General features: G+C 44.2%; 1 protein-coding gene across 1 annotated transcript; it reads left to right on the top strand.

The window, feature by feature from the left end:
* The first annotated feature begins 116 nt into the window (after window positions 1–116).
* Window positions 117–17,884, top strand: LOC129461064 (zinc finger protein 773-like). Its single transcript, XM_063615365.1, is given in 6 exon segments — window positions 117–343; window positions 1,947–1,985; window positions 5,155–5,281; window positions 5,797–5,895; window positions 6,868–7,921; window positions 7,923–17,884. Coding segments are annotated over 6 exon segments (1,437 nt in total). The 5' UTR covers window positions 117–310; the 3' UTR covers window positions 8,008–17,884.
* Window positions 17,885–18,964: the final 1,080 nt, after the last annotated feature.

The following is an 18,964-nucleotide window of genomic DNA, read 5'->3' as shown; positions in this document are numbered from 1 at the left end:
CACTGCCCAGAAGGCGCCGCGCCGTGAGCCGCGATGCTTGGCCAATGAAAAGAGGTCTGCCCGAGCGGGCGACGAGCAATGGGCGGGACTTCCGGCGTCTCCCTTCGGCGGCCACTTTCACTGCCCTCAAGAGAACTTAGCCTGCCGGAAGCTGGTTGTTCGCTGAGGCGACCAGCGCCGGAAAGCGCGGTGGCGACGCGCTGTGTTCTCGCCGCTCAGAGGCGGGTCTAAGGCTCGGTGGCGGCGCCCAGGGTGGCCTGGGCCCTCTCCTCGGTCGTTGTCTCACCGCTAGCTCTACCCATAGGCTCCGATGGCGGCGGCCGCGCTGAGGGACCCAGCTCAGGTGAGCGCCGCGTCCTCCCGGCGTCTTCCGAATCCTAAAGCCCTGTGAGGGCCGCCTGCTCAGGTCCCCGGGTGCAGAACTGTGGGGTGTTCGTGGGCGGGGTCCCGTTTCTGACACGCAGTGTGATGGAGTGGGAATGGAGGGCAAGGGGCCCGGCTCGCAAAGATGTGAGGCGCACTCAGCGAGTCCCGAACCTGAGGCCTCCTAGTGTCTGTAGTGGGCAGCTTGGGAAGGGACGAGTCGCGTGTCGAGCGACAGCCCGAGCAGCTGCGCTTTCATCCTGAGGGGGCCACAGTGGCCGCGGAGGACTGGAGACAGAAGAGTGACACGATCTGTGTCTCAAAGTTTGCCAAAGGCCCCTCAAGGCAAAACAGATTGGGGTGGGGGTGAGGCGGGTGAAGACAGACCTGTGAGTAGGTAAATTCAGTAGACTAGTGGAGAGTCTACTGGGACTGGGCCATAGAGGAGGGGAAGTGATCAGATCTTGGATGGATTTCAAAAACTGAACAGACGGGAATTCCTGTTGCATCAGATGTGACTGTGAAAGAAAGTAGGGAATGAAGAGCCACTCTGGATTTTTATTTGTATTTTTGTTTTTTTCCCGAATATCAGGAAGGATAGAGATGGGGAAGGCTGTGCAGGGAGTAGGTTTGGGGCATGGTGATCCTGAGATGTCCCAGAGTGGAGGTGTCATGTCCACATGAGCAGCGGGAAGGCCTGGGGCTCCTACTTAGGAGGGAGAATCTTAAGGTTTTCTTTCAGGTGGTCCCTGAGGTGAGGGAAGAGAGAGATGGGCCTGTAGGACGGGGCAGCCTCTACAGCCTGGAGTTTCGTGGTCCGAAGTGGTTTTGTCTGGTGCCTTCAGGAATGGAGGGTTATAGAGTATGAACACCCAGGACTGGATGGAGACTGCAGTGTTGGGTAGTACATAGGTCTGCCACTCCAGGCTCAGTAGTTCGTCATGTCCAGTCCATATGGAGAAAAGGAAAAGTCAGCCAGGCTGGTGGAGCAGCGCCTTTGGTGCCTAAGTTTCCCTAGCTGTCAGCACAGGAGGGATGTTCAACTGCTCCAGTAGAAGGGCTCTCAGCAGGATGGTCTTCAGGGGAGTATATAGCAGGCAGGCAGGTTGCCAAAAGGAAACCCACATTTTCTTTTTTTTTTTTTGAGACAGAATTCTGCTCTTGTGATCTGCCCACCTCGGCCTCCCAAAGTGTTGGGATTACAGGCTTGAGCCACTGCGCCCAGGAGAAACCCACATTTTGAAAACCTACCAGTTTATTTGCACTGAAAATGTTGACAGAAGCATTAATTATGTGCACAGTAAGAGTTGATACTTAGTCCTAGACACATAAGAATGAGTTTGATACAAAAAATAGTCCTATTGAGTGAATACCATTGTTATTGCCATGTTGCAGATGGCAACACCAAGACACAGGGAAGTTGAGCGTTTTTCCAAGGGCGCACAACAGGTAAGAGGCATCACTAAGAACCAAAGCCCAGATTGCAGATAGTCAGGCACACCTGACTCCAGGCTAGACTAGGGGGCTTGGATGATCCTTTGGCAACATCACTGTCTGGTTCTCATGGCCTTGATTTTCCATAGGTTCCTGTGACTGCGGAGTTGCTTACAGACCATGAGGAGGTAAGTGGAGAATGTCTCAGGCCCTCACCCTCCTCAACTCCTACCTACATGGTCTTCAGAATTATGGTGTCTTGGGACTCCTTGCTGGCTATTCTCCCTGCCCTTCCATTTGAGTTCCCTGCAAAATGGTCATACAGTCAGAGTTCTGAGTCCAGACTATATATTATTATTATTTATTTATTTATTTATTTATTTTGAGACAGAGTCTCGCTCTGTCACCCAGGCTGAAGTGCAGTAGCGCGATCTCGGCTCAGTGCAAACTCCGCCTCCCGGGTTCCCACCATTCTCCTGCCTCAGCCTCCTGAGTAGCTGGGACTACAGGTGCCTGCCACCATGCTCGGCTCATTTTTTGTATTTTTAGTAGAGACGGGGTTTCACCATGTTAGCCAGGATGGTCTTGATCTGACCTTGTGATCCGCCTGCCTCGGCCTCCCAAACTTCTGGTTATTTATTTATTTATTTTTGAGACAGAATTTAGCTCTTGTTGCCCAGGCTAGAGTGCAATGGCACAATCTCGGCTCACTGCAACCTCCACCTCCCAGGTTCAAGCGATTCTCCTGTCTGAGCTTCCCAAGTAGCTGGGATTACAGGCACGTGCCATCATGCCCAGCTAATTTTGTATTTTTAGTAGAGACGGGGTTTCTCCATGTTGGTCAGGCAGGTCTCAAACTCCCAACCTCAGGTGATCCGCCCGCCTCTGCTTCCCAAAGTGCTGAGATTATAGGCATGAGCCACCACGCCCGGCCCAGATTATATGTTATATGGAGAGGTTCTCATTTCTGGCAACCAGTGACAGGAGGTTTAGAAGGCATAGTGATCAACATTAGAAAATACATGGAGGTGAGTTTGAGCTGGGAATGCTTAGGCAACCTTAGATCTCCATTATGACTGGGGGAAGCATCAGCAGGTATAAGGCAGACCTGAAGTGGTTGGCTGAGGACCTGAGCCTCCATTCTTTGTATTTTTGTTTGTTTGTTTGTTTGTTCCTGAATATCGGGAAGGATAATGGAGAAGGCTACGCAGGGATTACGGCCCAATCTTAACAAGCTTTTTCTGCTATTGAGAACACCTGTAGGGTTAAAGGTAGAGGCTGGGAGTCCAGCAAAGAGGCTACTACAGTAGTCTGTGTGAGTGCTGGACCAGAGTGGTGGCTGTGGACGTAGGAGATGTGGTTGAAGTCTGTGTTTTGTTTTGTTTTGTTTTGTTTTTTGTTTTTTTTGAGATGGAGTCTAGCTCTGTGGCCCAGGCTGGAGTGCAGTGGCACGATCTCGGCTCACTGCAAGCTCCTGGTTCATGCCATTTTCCTGCCTTAGCCTCCCGAGTAGCTGGGACTACAGGCGCCTGCCACCACGCCTGGCTAATTTTTTTGTATTTTTAGTAGAGACGGGGTTTCACCATGTTAGCCAGGATGATCTCGATCTCCTGAACTCATGAACCGCCCGCATCGGCCTCCCAAAGTGCTGGGGATTACAGACGTGAGCCACAGCGCCCAGCCAGAGTCTGTGTTTTTTAAGTAGATACGAGCAGATTTTCTAAAGTGTAGGGTGGGAGAAAGAGGTTAATGGTAAGAGTAATTTTCAGTGGGAATAATTAAGTTAGGTTTTGGCCACGTTGATATGAGATGTTCCAGAGACCCTTGAGTGGATTCATTGAGTGGGCACCTCGACAGAGAAGTCTGGAGTTCAGGTGAAGGTTTCAGATTGGAAACCCACACGATACAGTTGGTGTGTGGACCAAATGGAGCAGTGGAGCAGATTTAGGAGGGAGCATCTTGAGGTCCTATTGGTAATGCCATTAGGTAATAAGGGAGAATGTATAGGGGCCAAGAACTGGGTCTCTTGCTTGGATACCTGGATGGGAGTGGTGGGCTTCACAATGACATGAGGGAGAATGGTGGCCATGGGAAAAGGGATGTAGGGGTGAGGAGGGTCTGACTAGTGGCCAAAGTTCCTGTGGGGATAGACATGAGATGGACATGAAGATGAAGCTATAATGAGGTAAGATGACAGGAGGGCAGGCACTGCTGCTTATTCATCCAACTGTGGGATCACAAGGCTTTTGTTCTTACCTGGGACCCGGGGAGTTTCTCAGGCTGCTGGATTAGCTCAAGATCAAATGAGGTCATCTGGGAGAATTGCTGGGCCTGGTTTGGGAGACGTGGGCTTTTTTTTTTTTTTTTTTTTTTTAAGATGGAATTTCACTCTTGTTGCCTAGACTAGAGTGCAATGGCAAGATCTCGGCTCACGGCAACCTCCGCCTCCCGGGTTCAAGCTGTTCTCCTGCCTCAGCCTCCCGAGTAGCTGGGATTACAGGCATGCGCCACCATGCCGAGCTAATTTTGTATTTCTAGTAGAGACGGGGTTTCTCCATGTTGGTCAGGCTGGTCTCGAACTCCTGATCTCAGGTGATCCACCTGCCTTGGCCTCCAAAGGTGGCAGGATTACAGGCGTAAGCCACCATGCCTGGCCTGGCCTGCGATTCTAATAAGAGTCAGAGGAAGGCTGACATTGGGCAGAAACAGCTTTTCAACACAGAAATGGAAGAGTGCCAAAGGTGTCCAGATATGCGTGCAATTCCAAGTAGCTGAAGGTGAAGCAACAAAAAGAGCCCAGTAGAGAGGCCTTCAAAGTGGGGCTGAGGGTTGCCCCTGGTAGTCAGTGCCACTGGGAGTCTGGGATGGGATGGAGTTCTGATTGCATTTGGTGAGTGCTCTCTGGATGCCACGTGTAGGCTAGAATGTGGTGACGCTAGGGGAGGCACATAAGATGGTGTAGGGGGCAGTGGTTGTGGTACAGAGTATGTGCACATTCTAGTGAGTGTAAACAGATGTCCCCAGGGACCTTGTATTGGGTGCTTCAGGGAGAACACTGACACAAATTTGATTGTATTTGGGAAACACAATCTGGGGGATCCAAGGTGAGTTGTCTGGCAAGAGAAGAGTAGGACTCTGCATACCTGCCCAGAGCTGAGATGGACTTTATCTGCCTACTTGCCTATTGTTGCTCAGTGGGAGCATGAGGAGAGAGTGGGCATCAGTGGCTCTGGGGCAGGGTCTGTCTTCTGAGATGGGGATTAAGGAAGAGGGTGAGCAAAGGTGGATGTTTAGGGGGATGCCTAAATTCCCCAATAAGGAGACCATGGATAAACTCAACTCTCTCCATCTTAGCAGGGCTATGTGACCTTTGAGGACGTGGCTGTCTACTTCTCTCAGGAGGAATGGAGGTTGCTGGATGAGGCTCAGAAGCTCCTCTACCGCAATGTGATGCTGGAGAACTTTTCGCTTCTGGCCTCTCTGGGTAAGGTTCTCACACCCCACCCCAGCATCCTGAGCTGGGCTCGGCTCTTTCTCCTTTTCCTAGGGAGAGGTCTGTTCTTCCCGAAGCTGAATTGTGGGCACTCATTCCTTCTCCAGTATCCTGAAGTAGCTATTGTAATAGGCCCGGGCTGTGTATACTACCACCTTCTCTCCCCGAGCTGCCCCAGAGCTGTGCAGGAAAGGGTTTAGGGGTCAGGAGTCTTGCAGTCAGCTTGATGGATCTTACCCCTGGTGGCCTCTCTGTGGCCTGGTGACACTGTGCAGATCTGTGGTAGTTCTATTCCCCTACGTTCTGCCTGCCTCCTCTAGCCAACATACCTGGGTGTCTGTCTGTGCCAGCAATTGAGTCACCAATGTGATTGCTGTTTGACTGGGTTGTTCCTGTGAGACCCTCCTCCAAGGTTCTTTCTGTACTATTTTGTTTTCTTTCCTGTGGTCCATGATGGGATAAGTCATTCTGGCTCAGTGCTGCCACTCACCTGTCGTTTTCCTTAGGACTTGCATCTTCCAAGACCCATGAAATAACCCAGCTGGAGTCATGGGAGGAGCCCTTCATGCCTGCTTGGGAAGTTGTGACTTCAGCCACGCCGAGAGGTACTTGGTGGGTGGAGCTCAGGGAGGTGTGAACTCGGGGATGGGTTCATATCATACCAGGAGTCTTTCCAGTGGGCCCAGATATTTTGATACCAAGGCAAGGGGTCGTCGCTGATTTCTATCTTTTCTTACTCAGTCACCCATTTATATCTATTCTGATCATTAACCCGGGGCCATTCCACACCTCTCTGTCCTCCATGTTTCACCCAATCCTCAGCAGCACCTTTCAGCAGTGGCTTTCACTGAATGTGTGGTGAGGTGGGCGCTTATCCTTGCACAGTCCTTGGACACCAACTATTTTGTTCCAGTTGGTTTTTTTTTTTTTTTTTTTTTTTTTTTTTTGACAGAGTCTCGCTCTGTCGCCTAGCCTGGAGGGCAGTGGCGTGATCTTGGCTCACTGCAAGCTCCGCCTATCAGGTTGATGCCATTCTCCTGCCTCAGCCTCCTGAGTAGCCGGGACTACAGGCGCCCGCCACCGTGCCCAGCTAATTTTTTGTATTTTTAGTAGAGACTGGGTTTCACCATGTTAGCCTGAATGGTCTCGATCTCCTGACCTCGTGATTCACCCGCCTTGGCCTCCAAAAGTGCTGGGATTACAGGCATGAGCCACCACGCCCATCCTGCAGTTGGTTTTTTCTGGACCTGGACATAACCTTCTGTGCCGTGTTCCTATGTCTCCAGCAGCCAAAACCCTGTGGAAAGCCATTTGCAGAGGATTGTGTTGGGGACTCTGCCTCTCCTCCTTGTGCTACACCACATCCTTGCATTCTTGGTGCTCATGAGGCCTCCCCAAATCTGTGAACTAGCCAGGTTCAGCACTGCACAGCAGGCCCTTCCCCACCAAGTGCTAGCCCCCTCATTCTGCAAGCAGTCCCACACACTAATTACCATGTGTGTCAGACACATGTGTGAGAGTGCTGCCTTCTCACACCAAAGACTACATTTACTTCATCAACATTTCTCTTCTTTCAGGTTGTTGGCATGGAGCCGAGGCTGAGGAGGCTCCTGAGCAGAGTGCTTCTGTAGAAGTGCTCAGTTCAAACGTTCAGCAACACCAGAAGCAGTACTGTGGAGAGAAACCCTTAAAAAGACAAGAGGGCAGGGTCCCAGTTTTGAGGAGTTGCAAAGTTCACCTATCAGAGAAGTTCTTGCAAAGCAGGGAGGTTGGGAAGGATCTCCCGACCAGCTCAGGTGTTCTCAAGCACCAGGTGACTCACACGGGAGAGAAGTCACATAGGAGCTACAAAAGTAGGGAGGCCTTTCATGCTGGAAAAAGGCATTACAAATGCAGTGAATGTGGGAAAGCCTTTGGTCAGAAATATTTACTTGTTCAGCACCAGAGACTACACACTGGGGAAAAGCCTTATGAATGCAGTGAATGTGGGAAGTTATTTAGCCATAAGTCCAACCTTTTTATACACCAAATAGTTCACACTGGAGAAAGGCCTTATGGGTGTAGTGATTGTGGAAAATCCTTTAGCCGTAATGCTGACCTCATTCAACACCAGAGAGTTCACACTGGAGAAAAGCCTTTTACATGCAGTGAATGTGGAAAAGCTTTCAGGCATAATTCCACACTTGTTCAGCATCACAGAATCCACACTGGAGTAAGACCTTATGAGTGCAGTGAATGTGGAAAATTGTTTAGTTTCAACTCCAGCCTCATGAAACATCAGAGAGTTCACACTGGAGAAAGACCTTATAAGTGCACTGAATGTGGAAAATTCTATAGCCACAAGTCCAGCCTTATCAATCATTGGCGTGTTCACACTGGAGAAAGGCCTTATGAGTGCAGGGAATGTGGGAAATTTTTTAGCCAAAGCTCAAGCCTCATGCAACATCGAAAAGTTCACACTGGAGAAAAGCCTTTTAAGTGCAATGAATGTGGGAGATTCTTTAGTGAGAATTCCAGCCTTGTTAAACATCAGAGGGTTCACACTGGAGCAAAGCCTTATGAGTGCAGGGAATGTGGGAAATTTTTTCGCCACAGCTCCAGTCTTGTTAAACATCGAAGGATTCACACTGGAGAAATACAATGATTGTGGGAAATCCTTTAGCTGGCGTTTCAACCTCATTCAACACCAGAAAGTTAACACTGTAAAAAAGTCTTGAGGGTTACAAATGGAAATCCATTAGCTACACCTCCAAACTCATTCAACACTGGACAGTTCACAGAGTGGACAATGTAGTGAATATGGTAAAAGGCCTCAGCCAAAGGCCTAACCCTATTCAACACCAGAAAGTTTAGACTGGAGAAAGGCCTTAGACTGTTGCTGAATCAATATGACCTGACTTAAAGCAGAAACAGCCAGGCGCGGTGGCTCACACCTGTTATTCCCAGCACTTTGGGAGGCTGAAGCGGGTGGATCACAAGGTCAGGACATCGAGACCATCCTGGTTAACACAATGAAACCACATCTCTACTAAAAATACAAAAAATTACTGGGCGTGGTGGCGGGTGCCTGTAGTCCCAGCTACTCAGGAGGCTGAGGCAGGAGAATGGTGTGAGCCTAGGAGGCAGAGTTTGCAGTGAGCTGAGATCGTGCCACTGCACTCCAGCCTAGGTGACAGAGCGAGACTCTGTCTAAAAAAAAAAAAAAAAAAAAATTAGCCCGGCGTGATGGCAGGCACCTGCAGTCCCAGCTACTTGGGAGGCTGAGGCAGGAGAATGGTGTGAACCCAGGAGGCGGAGCTTACAGTGAGCTGAGATCACACCAGTGCACTCCAGCCTGGGTGACAGAGTGAGACTCTGTCTCAAAAAAAAAAAAAAAAAATCTTTCTTCTATTTATTTGCGTTTATATAGAAAAAGCAGTGGAGAGAATGGAAACAACCCAGTCAGGAGGAGACTCCAACACCGAAAAAAATTCATGAGTACCATATTTACATGTTTTAAAATCATATTTTGTCAGAATTATATTTTCACAACGATAGATATGGTAAAAATGATTTAGCATTTTCTCACAGTACCACAAAACATTTTAATTGAGCAAGAGATTCCTTTTTATGTGTTTTTTTTTTTTTTTTGAGAAGGAGTTTTGCTTTTGTTGCCCAGGTTGGAGCACAATGCCCTTATCTCGGCTCACTGCAACCTCCACCTCACGGGTTCAGGCAATTCTCCTGCCTCAGCCTCCCAAGTAGCTGGGATTTTAGGCGCTTGCCACCATGACAGGCCAATTTTTTGTATTTTTAGTAAAGACAGGCTTTCACTATGTTGGCCAGGCTGGTCTTGAACTCTTGACATCAGGTGATCCACCCACCTCGGCCCCCCAAAGTGTTGGGATTACAGACGTGAACCACTGCGCCTGGCGAAGTGAGAGAGCTCTAACCATAACTGAGACTTTGCTTATTCATATAACTTAATGGTTTATGTTACAAGATAAATAAAAATGATTAGTATTTGGTTAAAAAATTTTAGGCTGGGCGCGGCCTATTATCTAAGAAATTAGATATATATTTTGCAGACAAATTCATTACTAGTTGTGTCATTTGTAGATACTTTATGCTAATCATTTGTAGCTCTTTTTATTGTAACGATATTTTGAAGAGCGTTGCATTGATTTAATTATGAGAAAATCTAATTTCTTAATTTTCCTGTTACGGTCTTGTTTGGTGTTTTTATCTAAGAAATATTTGCTTCACTATGATCACAAAGATTTTCCTCCATTATCTCCTAGAAGTTGTATGGTTTGGCAGGGCACAGTGGCTCATGCCTGTAATCCCAGCACTTTGGGAGGCCGAGGTGGGCGGACCACTAGGTTAGGAGATCGAGACCATCCTGGCTAACACGGTGAAACCCTGTCTCTACTAAAAATACAGAAAATTAGCCGGGTGTGGTGGCGGGTGCCTGTAGTCCCAGCTACTCGGGAGGCTGAGGCAGGAGAAGGGCATGAACCTAGGAGGCAGAGCTTGCAGTGAGCAGAAATTGTGCCACTGCACACCAGCCTGGGCGAGAGAGCGAGACTCCGTCTCAAAAAAACAAAAACAAAAACAAAACAAAACAAATACAAAAAAAATTTAGCCAGGCATGGTGGCGGGCGCCTGTAGTCCCAGCTACTCAGGAGGCTGAGGCAGGAGAATGGTGTGAACCCAGGAGGCGGAGCTTGCAGTGAGCCAAGATCGAGCCACTGCACTCCAGCCTGGGCGACAGAGCAAGACTCTGTCTCAAAAAAAAAAAAAAAAAAGTTGTATGGTTTTTGGCTTTACATTTATGTCTATGAATTATTTTGGGTTAATTTTTAGGATAGAACTTGCTGGAACATGGGTTAAATGGTCAGGAAAAATGGTAAATTAAGGATAAAAATGGCTGCATTTTTTGGAAAATAAAAGCAAATAGCAAGATGATAGTGTTATTCATAGAGACAAAAGTGACTGAGAGACTTGGTGATAAAAGCTGAGAAAACTGCTCATTTTGGAGCACATTTAAATATCTATCACAAAGGCAAATTGGAAGGTCAGGAAAAAAATTGGAAAAATGAATCTAGAACTCAGGGAATAGTAAGGATGGTAGGGAAGGTTTAAATTAGTAAATTGGAAGATTTCATAGAAAACTCATGAAGGTTAAGTGACCTGAGGATGCAGAAGTGACAACTGGGCTAAAGTGAAGAACAAATATGGAGAGAAGTGGCAGACTTGCATGATACACATGCATTCATTAAAGCAAACACATCACAACCCAGTGAGTATTCTCAATATCAGCATATATCTTAAACTAGCACCACAATCAATAATCAAAATCCCCTTCATCCACCAATGGGTTCTAACTCCTAGAATTTGTGATTTCTAGTGCTCTGTATTCTAACATAGATTTTGCTCATCTTTGCATTTTGTACTCTTGCTTAATTCTCAGTGGCATATCTTCATTTGGAGAGATGTTTGTCTTTTAAGTCTAGCGGTGGCTTCTTGTCATCCTGGTCCTACTCCTCCTCTTCCTCGTGTTCCTCTTCCTTCTTCTGTTCTTTCTCTTCCTGCTCCTCGTCCCTTTGCATCTTTATCTTTATCTTTACCTTCATCTTCATATTCTTTTTCACCAGAAATCCCTCAGGTTGATAGAGATGGTGGTATGTAGCTATATGTGCCACATGTGGCCTAGAGTGTAGGACTGATAAGAGGTGACTCATAACAATATGGATAGAGCATGTAATTCTGGGTTTAAAAAAAAAACAAAAACCTCTGCATGACCTACACTTCAGGGGCCCTTAGAGCTTCCTCAGTAAATTTCTGTTCATTTGTGTCTCTTTGGGTTGGTCTCCTACCTGGGGATGTGACAACATGGATCACAGGCATTACAGTTTCATGGTACATTTCCATAGAAGAGGATGACAAAATAATTGCCTTTACGTAGAAAATGAGTCATAGGTTTCTCTTTGGAATTCTTGTTTACCAACAATTTCCCTAAATGCACCAAGATTCCCCCCTCACATATGTGGCACTAGGCTACATGGCCTTCCAGCTATGACAGGAAGCATTGAAGTTTCTGCTGTAAAGGAAAGAAGAGATTCGGGGCAGAAAGTGTCCTGACTCTGGGGCATTACTGAACTCCTCTGCTGAGGAAGGAATTTTGGGGCCAAACAGCAACAATAAGTCTATCAAGCATATAGCAAAAATATTCCTGATAGTGTCACATGAACCACAATATAGAGATATCTAAGGATAATTAATATCAGGGTCTGAAGTGAGATATTTATGGTGGGGCTAGAATATGTGAAAACAATGTTACAAGAATGGCAAGAACCAAATGAACAGAAATAATAGAGACTTAAATTATTTCAAGTCTTACTCTGAGTAATTACTCATGCATCACAACAAGAATGATTACTTCAAACTTTCTGATAACTAGATAAACACATGCAAAGAAGGAAGCAATATTTTCCATATTATGGATTCTTTGGGTAGCTTTCTGAAATTCAGAACTAAATATTGCAAGCTAACTAAAAGAGATGGAATTTCTCCTAGAATATCAAACAATACTTCAAGAAAGTTGTTTAAAAATAGCAGAAAGGTCAATATAATAAGTCAATATCAGTATTCCACTAAATTATATTTAATGCAGATATTCATTTATATTTTAAACAGGCAATACGTAAAGTACCTACCTGATTATTCACTTTAAAGCTGGTGCAAATTAAGGTAACATGAAGGATAATAATGCTTTGCAGATTACTCTTTAAAAATAAATGAAAGATATTTAGAGAATATGTGAACTTTTAGAAAAACACAAATAAGAATAAATGTGACAACGTTTGAATGAAGTAAGATTTATTCATTCATTTATTTGTTTATTTACTTTTGAGACGGAGTCTGGCTCTGTCACCCAGGCTGGAGTGCAGTGGCACGATCTCTGCTCACTTCAAGCTCCGCCTCCTGGGTTCACGCCATTCTCCTGCCTCAGCCTCCTGAGTAGCTGGGACTACAGGCGCCTGCCACCACGCCCGGCTAAATTTTTTTTGTGTTTGTTTTGTTTTGTTTTAGTTTTTGTTTTTGTTTTTGTTTTTTTGAGACGGAGTCTTGCTCTGTCGCCCAGGCTGGAGTGCAGTGGCGCGATCTTGGCTCACTGCAAGCTCCGCCTCCTGGGTTCACGCCATTCTCCTGCCTCAGCCTCCGGAGTAGCTGGGACTACAGGCGCCCGCCACCGCGCCCGGCTAATTTTTTTATTTTTAATAGAGACGGGGTTTCACCGTGTTAGCCAGGATGGTCTCTATCTCCTAACCTTGTGATCCGCCCGCCTCGGCCTCCCAAAGTGCTGGGATTACAGGCGTGAGCCACCGCGCCCAGCCCTCATTCATTTAATTTTTTGAGATGGAGTCTCACTCTGCTGCTCAGGCGGAAGTGCAGTGGCACCGTCTCCGCTCACTAAAACTTCCACTTCCCAGGTCGAAGTGATTATCCTGCCTCACACTCCCCCTAGTAACTGGGATTACAGGTGCATGGCACCACGCCCAGCTAATTTTTGTATTTTTAGTAGAGACAAGGTTTCACCATGTTGGCCAGGATGGTGTTGAGCTCCCAATCTCAAGTAATCTGCCAGCCTTGGCCTCCCAAAGTGCTGGGACTGAATTAAGTAAGATTTAAGGGTTCATAAATTTGCTATAGAAAGTAACACTATTGGCATTTCATAATACAGATTATAATTATAGAAGTTATATAGATAAATACAAGGAACTTGCATGATTCACCAGAAATTTTCACATATTAAATTATAAAATAAAAATGCTATAAGTAAACAATATGATTAATGTACTAGCAGAAAATAGAACTTTCAACAGAGCTTTTTTTCTCTTTTGAATTTGGTCATTTGTGTAAAACAAACAGAAAAGCATTTTGTAAATATTAGAAACTTAAAGCCAGCCATTAGAAAGTAATGCTTTTTCTTGAAAGATTAATTAATATTCAATCTATAAAATTTAAGGTATTATTAACTAAACTTTTAAATTAAATATTTTTAAAAATAATTTTTAATAAGGACAACTGATATTTTAACCCAGATTGAAGTAGCTCATGGATTTGTCAGTTTCTTTAAACAAATGCTCAGATTTCTAAGCATTTAAGTGTCCTAAGAGTGCACCTACAAACTTCATTTCTAGATTCCTATTCTGCTACTCTACTATCTGTCTACGTTCCAAACACATACAATTTCTTCCAACTCCTTAAGGCCATATGGGATCATTCTAGGTGATTTTCCCTCTGTCAGAGAGAATTGGACCCAATTATGTTTCAAAATGTATATTTTTAAAAATTTTCCATGTGTCTTCATAAAAGTGAGAGATTTCTCATAATTCTCTAAAGTTAAAATTTTACTTCTGTAACACTATTTCAAAATTTCCTGAACTTCTTTTCTGAAGACCCTAACATAATTAGATTGGCTAATCTTTGTATAATTGAGATAGTCATTTTTAGTTCTATTATAAGGTCCACCATGTGGGCAGGAATATAACTGGTGTTATATGCCATTGCATCCAAAATTTCTACCATTTAATAGTTTGCTACATGTTAACAAATATGGAAATGAATGATTACATGCCATGAAGAAAACAGACTCATAGCACTGTAATCAGATTACAAAATCAACTTGTCCTGGTCCTACAGGCAAAGCAGAACCAAGAGACCCGGGTGTCACTGCTGATAAGCACAAAGGAGTTGAATGCTGTGAAACATGAGGCCAACAGAACAGAGATGTTCACCATCCAATGGCCTGGGTTTGCAGCTAAAGTCATGCTAAAGTTAACATGCTATAGATTGAATAAAAGGTGAACAAGAGCAGACCAGGATTAGGATAGTGTATGTGGCTCTGGTCTCATGGGAAAGTCTGGAGAAGAGTCTATGACTGTGAATGTGTTGGACTCGCCGCTTCTGCCCGTGCAGGACAAAGACCATGGAGCCACTGGCCCGGACCATGAAAACCAAACTCACAAAGTCAGGGGAAAAATATGTGATTGCATAGAGTAAGCCAAATCTGTCTTGAATTGCACAGGAACAGACTCTGTAATTTATTTCTTCATTAAGGTTTTTCCTGTTCAATGGACCAGTCACTATTTTAAGAATACATGTGTTCATCAAGAGATGCAAAATCCAGCACAAGAAACAAGAGAAGCCAATGAACTTTGGGTATCTAATCTTGAGCTCCATCCACCTCCATATACTGGGGTTGAGGTTAATGGCTTGGAAGCCATTGAGGAGGCAGATACTGCTGAAGGAAACCCCTGTGTCTACTCTGTAATAATAAAAGAAAGTTTACATCCTGCATCATCCAGGAAACATTTTGACCCAAAGGCCTCCATTGTTTGAGGTATCCCTTTGTAGAAAAGGACCAAGCAGTTGGCTTAGGTTAGTTGGTTGAGAATCAGGTCTGTGGGTCTCAACTTCTGTCCAGTGAGAAAAGGGAAGCTGTAAAGACAAAGGAGTGAGGAATTTCCCAGGATCCCAATTCCAGTCTGAGCAAGGAGGATTTCAACTTTTCAAACTCAATTGCCTCAGTATCTAGAATGTGTTGATTTCAGTTAAAGTCAGAAGAATAAGTAGGAAAAAAAACATAGATGTCTTACCATCACCATAAAGAGTACTTTTCTGTGCTTATACTATTGCATATTTCCCACTTTAATTGAGCATTGACACTTTACGGTTATTTGCCCAAAGGCAGTTCCTGCAAAACTGCATTGCAAATAACTTCAGTGTCCACCTACAAGAGTCTGGGTGAATGAATGATAGCAAAACTGCATAATAGATCGCCACGACTTTAGAGATTAGTAAAGATCTCTGTATATCTGTCCCATCAGTATTGTTTCAGGATTTTTCCAACACCATTGAAAAATTAGGAAACACCTTGAACACAACACAAATTTTGTGATTGTTCCTGGTTGCTTTGTCTGCAGGAAAGATGAGATGAATGCAGAAAACTCTACCTAGCTAAAATAAGTTATGTAGGAATATAAAAACTCATACAAGGACACAATTTGAAAATCTGGTAATGTCAGTTCACCCTATGGTGTGAGCTAAACCCATCCATATTAGCGTTACACTTTCCATCTGATTTTATGTAATTCTCCTACCACCACTTCACAGTAACTCACAAGCTGCAGCCCTTGACTCCCACTTTCACAGGCAAAATTCAGGCTTTTTAAGTAAAGTGCCATATTTATCATATTTATTTATTAAATATTTTACATGTGTAACATTGTGTTGTCTTACTTAGTATACTTCTATATTTTATCTTTCACAGATGATATTTTGTGTTTCCATAAGCCCTGTGATTTTATTTTGTATTTTGCATAATTCCATGTTTTTCAGGAATGCGTACATTGCATTATTGCAGAACTGACTTAATGGAGTTTTTCCAGGGTATATTTTGCATTGAAAAATTCACATTCCAGGATTGTATACATATTTTTTGAAGCAAGTAAAAACATATAAAAGGACAGAGTGCTAACAGAGAAAAGGGACAGAACTGATACTTTATACAATTTTCTTCTGTTATACCTTTGTCTTTTTATAAATTTAAATATTGGGTGTTTTGTTTTGTTTTGTTTTGTGACGGAGTCTCGCTCTGTTGCTAGGCTGGAGTGCAGTGGCACAATTGCAGCTCACTGCAACCTTTGCCTCCCGGGTTCAAGTGATTCTCTTGCCTCAGCCTCCCAAGTAGTTGGGGCTACAGGTGCCCACCACCACGCCCAGCTAATTTTTTGTATCTTAGTGGAGATGGGGTTTCACCATGTTGGCCAAGATGGTCTCGATCTCCTAACGTCATGATCTGCCCGCCTCGGCCACCCAAAGTGCTGGGATTACAGGTGTGAGCCACAGTGCTCGGCCAGTACATAATTTTTATACAATATTAAATCAAGGTGAAATTTGAAAAATCCATGCAATGAAAGGTGAAATGAACAAAAAAGCAAGCTTGATTGTGTGTCAGCATTATTGCCAATGCAGGCAAGATTTTTTTTTTTAAAAGCCTTCATGTGGTTTTAAAACTTAGACACATATGTGAACACACACACACACACACAACTAAATATAAGTAAAAGTGATGAAATCTGAATGAGAACATTGGAGAGGATCATTATCAATATCGTTGTTTTGATTTTATAATATAGTCTTGCAAATGTTATCCTGGAGAAACTAGATAATATAATGTATACACAGGATCTTTCAGTATTTTTTTTACAGTTGCATGTAAATCATCGATTATGTCTATATACATTTTCAACTAAAAATTATGTGGGTATATACAAGGCAAAAATATACACAAAAACTTGTAAAAGTCACATCCATAATCATGTGTTGGCAAAATGTATTGCTATTGATACATTGAAAAAATAAGCCTCTTAAAATTTGGCAATATTACACTAAAATTAGATAATTTTAAGGAAATATAGAAGCACAATGTAAAACTCTTTTTTTTTGAGACGGAGTCTCACTCTGTCGCCCAGGCTGGAGTGCAGTGGCACAATCTTGGCTCACTGCAAGCTCTGCCTCCCAGGTTCACGCCATTCTCCTGCCTCAGCCTCCCCAGTGGCTGGGACTACAGGCGCCCACCACCATGCCCAGCTAATTTTTTGTATTTTTAGTAGAGACAGGGTTTCACCATGTTAGCCAGGATGGTCTCGATCTCCTGACCTTGTGCCTCCCAAAGTGCTGGGATTACAGGCATGAGCCACCACGCCCGGCCCGTAAAACTCTTAAAATATGAGGATCATGGCTGGGCGCAGTGGCTCACGCCTGTAATCCCAGCATTTTGGGAGGCTGAGGTGGGCGGATCACCTGAGGTTGGGAGTTCGAGACCGTCCTGACCAGCATGGAGAAATCCCGTCTCTACTAGAAATACAAAATTAGCTGGGCATGGTGGCACATGCCTGTAATCCCAGCTACTAGGGAGGCTGAGGCCGGAGAATCGCTTGAACCTGGGAGGTGTAGGTTGCAGTGAGCCGAGATCATGCCATTGCACTCCAGCCTGGGCAACAAGGGCGAAACTCCATCTCAAAAAAAAAAAAAGTATCAGAAACAAATAATAGTGGAGACAAACGATTGTGATGCCTTACCTTGTTTTAACCTGATTGTCTCTCTTAGCTGAGAGAGCCGAACAAACTCCACTTTTGTTTCTTCGCTTGCAGCCCCCTTATCCCCCTCCCTTAAGGACATAACTAGTGCAGGCTGACTCCAAGCACATCCAGGAATGCACTTACTGATAAGACACTGAGGCAAGCTGTACTAGCAGCTCCTAGGAATGCCCTCAGCTAATGGTACCCAAAGCCCCTGCATTTATCACTTTGTGATAATTAAGCTCCTGCACCTGGAACTGTTTATTTTCCTGTAACTGTTTCTGTAACCATTTATCTTTTAACTTTTTGCCTGTTCTGCGTCTGTAAAAATTGCTTCAGCTAAACTCCCCCTCCCCTATTTACATCAAGGTATAAAAAGAAATCCCGCCCCTTCTTCGGGGCCAAGAGAATTTTGAGCTCTAGCTGTCTCTCGGTCGCTGACAATAAAAGGACTCCAGAATTAGTCTCAGAGTGTGGCGTTTCTCTATAACTTGCTCGGTTACAACACTATAGCCAAAGATTACGTTCATAAAGATATTTTTACAATATAGGTGTCTTATTTAATATGACTCCAATCTAAATGGTAATTTTTCTAACCTTTCTCAAGTAATTATAAAATATCAAAATTATAAACAATTAAAAACTAAAGAGAAATGAAGACAATGGGTAGCAACAAAAGCTAATTGCTAAATATGAGGAAAAAAGTCCAGGCATGGTGGCTTATGCTTGTAATCCCAGCACTTTAAGGCAGGCGAATCACTTGAGGCCGGTTCGAGACCAGCCTGGCCAACATGGTGAAACCCTGTCTCTACTAAAAATACAAAAATTATCCGGGGGTGATGGTGCATGCCTGTAGTCCCAGCTACTCGGGAGGCTGAGGCAGGAGAATCGCTTGAACCTGGGAGGTGGAGGTTGCAGTGAGCAGAGATTGCACCACTGTACTCCAGCCAGGGTGACTGAGTGAGACTCTGTCAAAAAAAAAAAAAAAGAAAAGAAAAAGAAGATATAATGTTTTTGCAATCTCATTTCAGTTCCACTTATGATAATAGATACATTATGTAATTTAAGTCACTAACATTTGAGGGCAAAAAAACAGAATAAACACAAACGTGCAGGATAAGAGGATGCTGACCCCACTGTTAGTGATCACCTTGGTTGGAGACCAAGGTTTTATCATACAGATGAAGCCTGCAGGTAGCAAGTTCCAGAGAAATAGATTGTAAATGTTTCTTATCAGACTTAAGGTCTATGCTGATGTTATTGCTGTAGGGGTAGAATGAGGCATGTCCAACCCTCTCTTCCGTCATGGCCTGAACTAGATTTTCAGGTTAACTCTATAATGCTGAGAGGAGGGGTCCATTCAGATAGTTGGGAGGCCTTTGAATTTTATTTTTGGTTATAGTTTCTACATTAAAAAAAGAAAAAAAAGTAAGGGCTGCGTCAATTCTCAATTGTCAACATTTTTAATGTATTGTATGTAATATATGTCAACTTTCGTGTTGAGAAATGAAGATCAAATCGTATTCTTTTATCATGTGTGTGT

This window comes from Symphalangus syndactylus, chromosome 13, assembly GCF_028878055.3.
Source record: "Symphalangus syndactylus isolate Jambi chromosome 13, NHGRI_mSymSyn1-v2.1_pri, whole genome shotgun sequence".
Taxonomy (NCBI): Eukaryota; Metazoa; Chordata; class Mammalia; order Primates; family Hylobatidae; genus Symphalangus; species Symphalangus syndactylus.
This window is presented reverse-complemented; position numbering and strand designations above follow the sequence as displayed.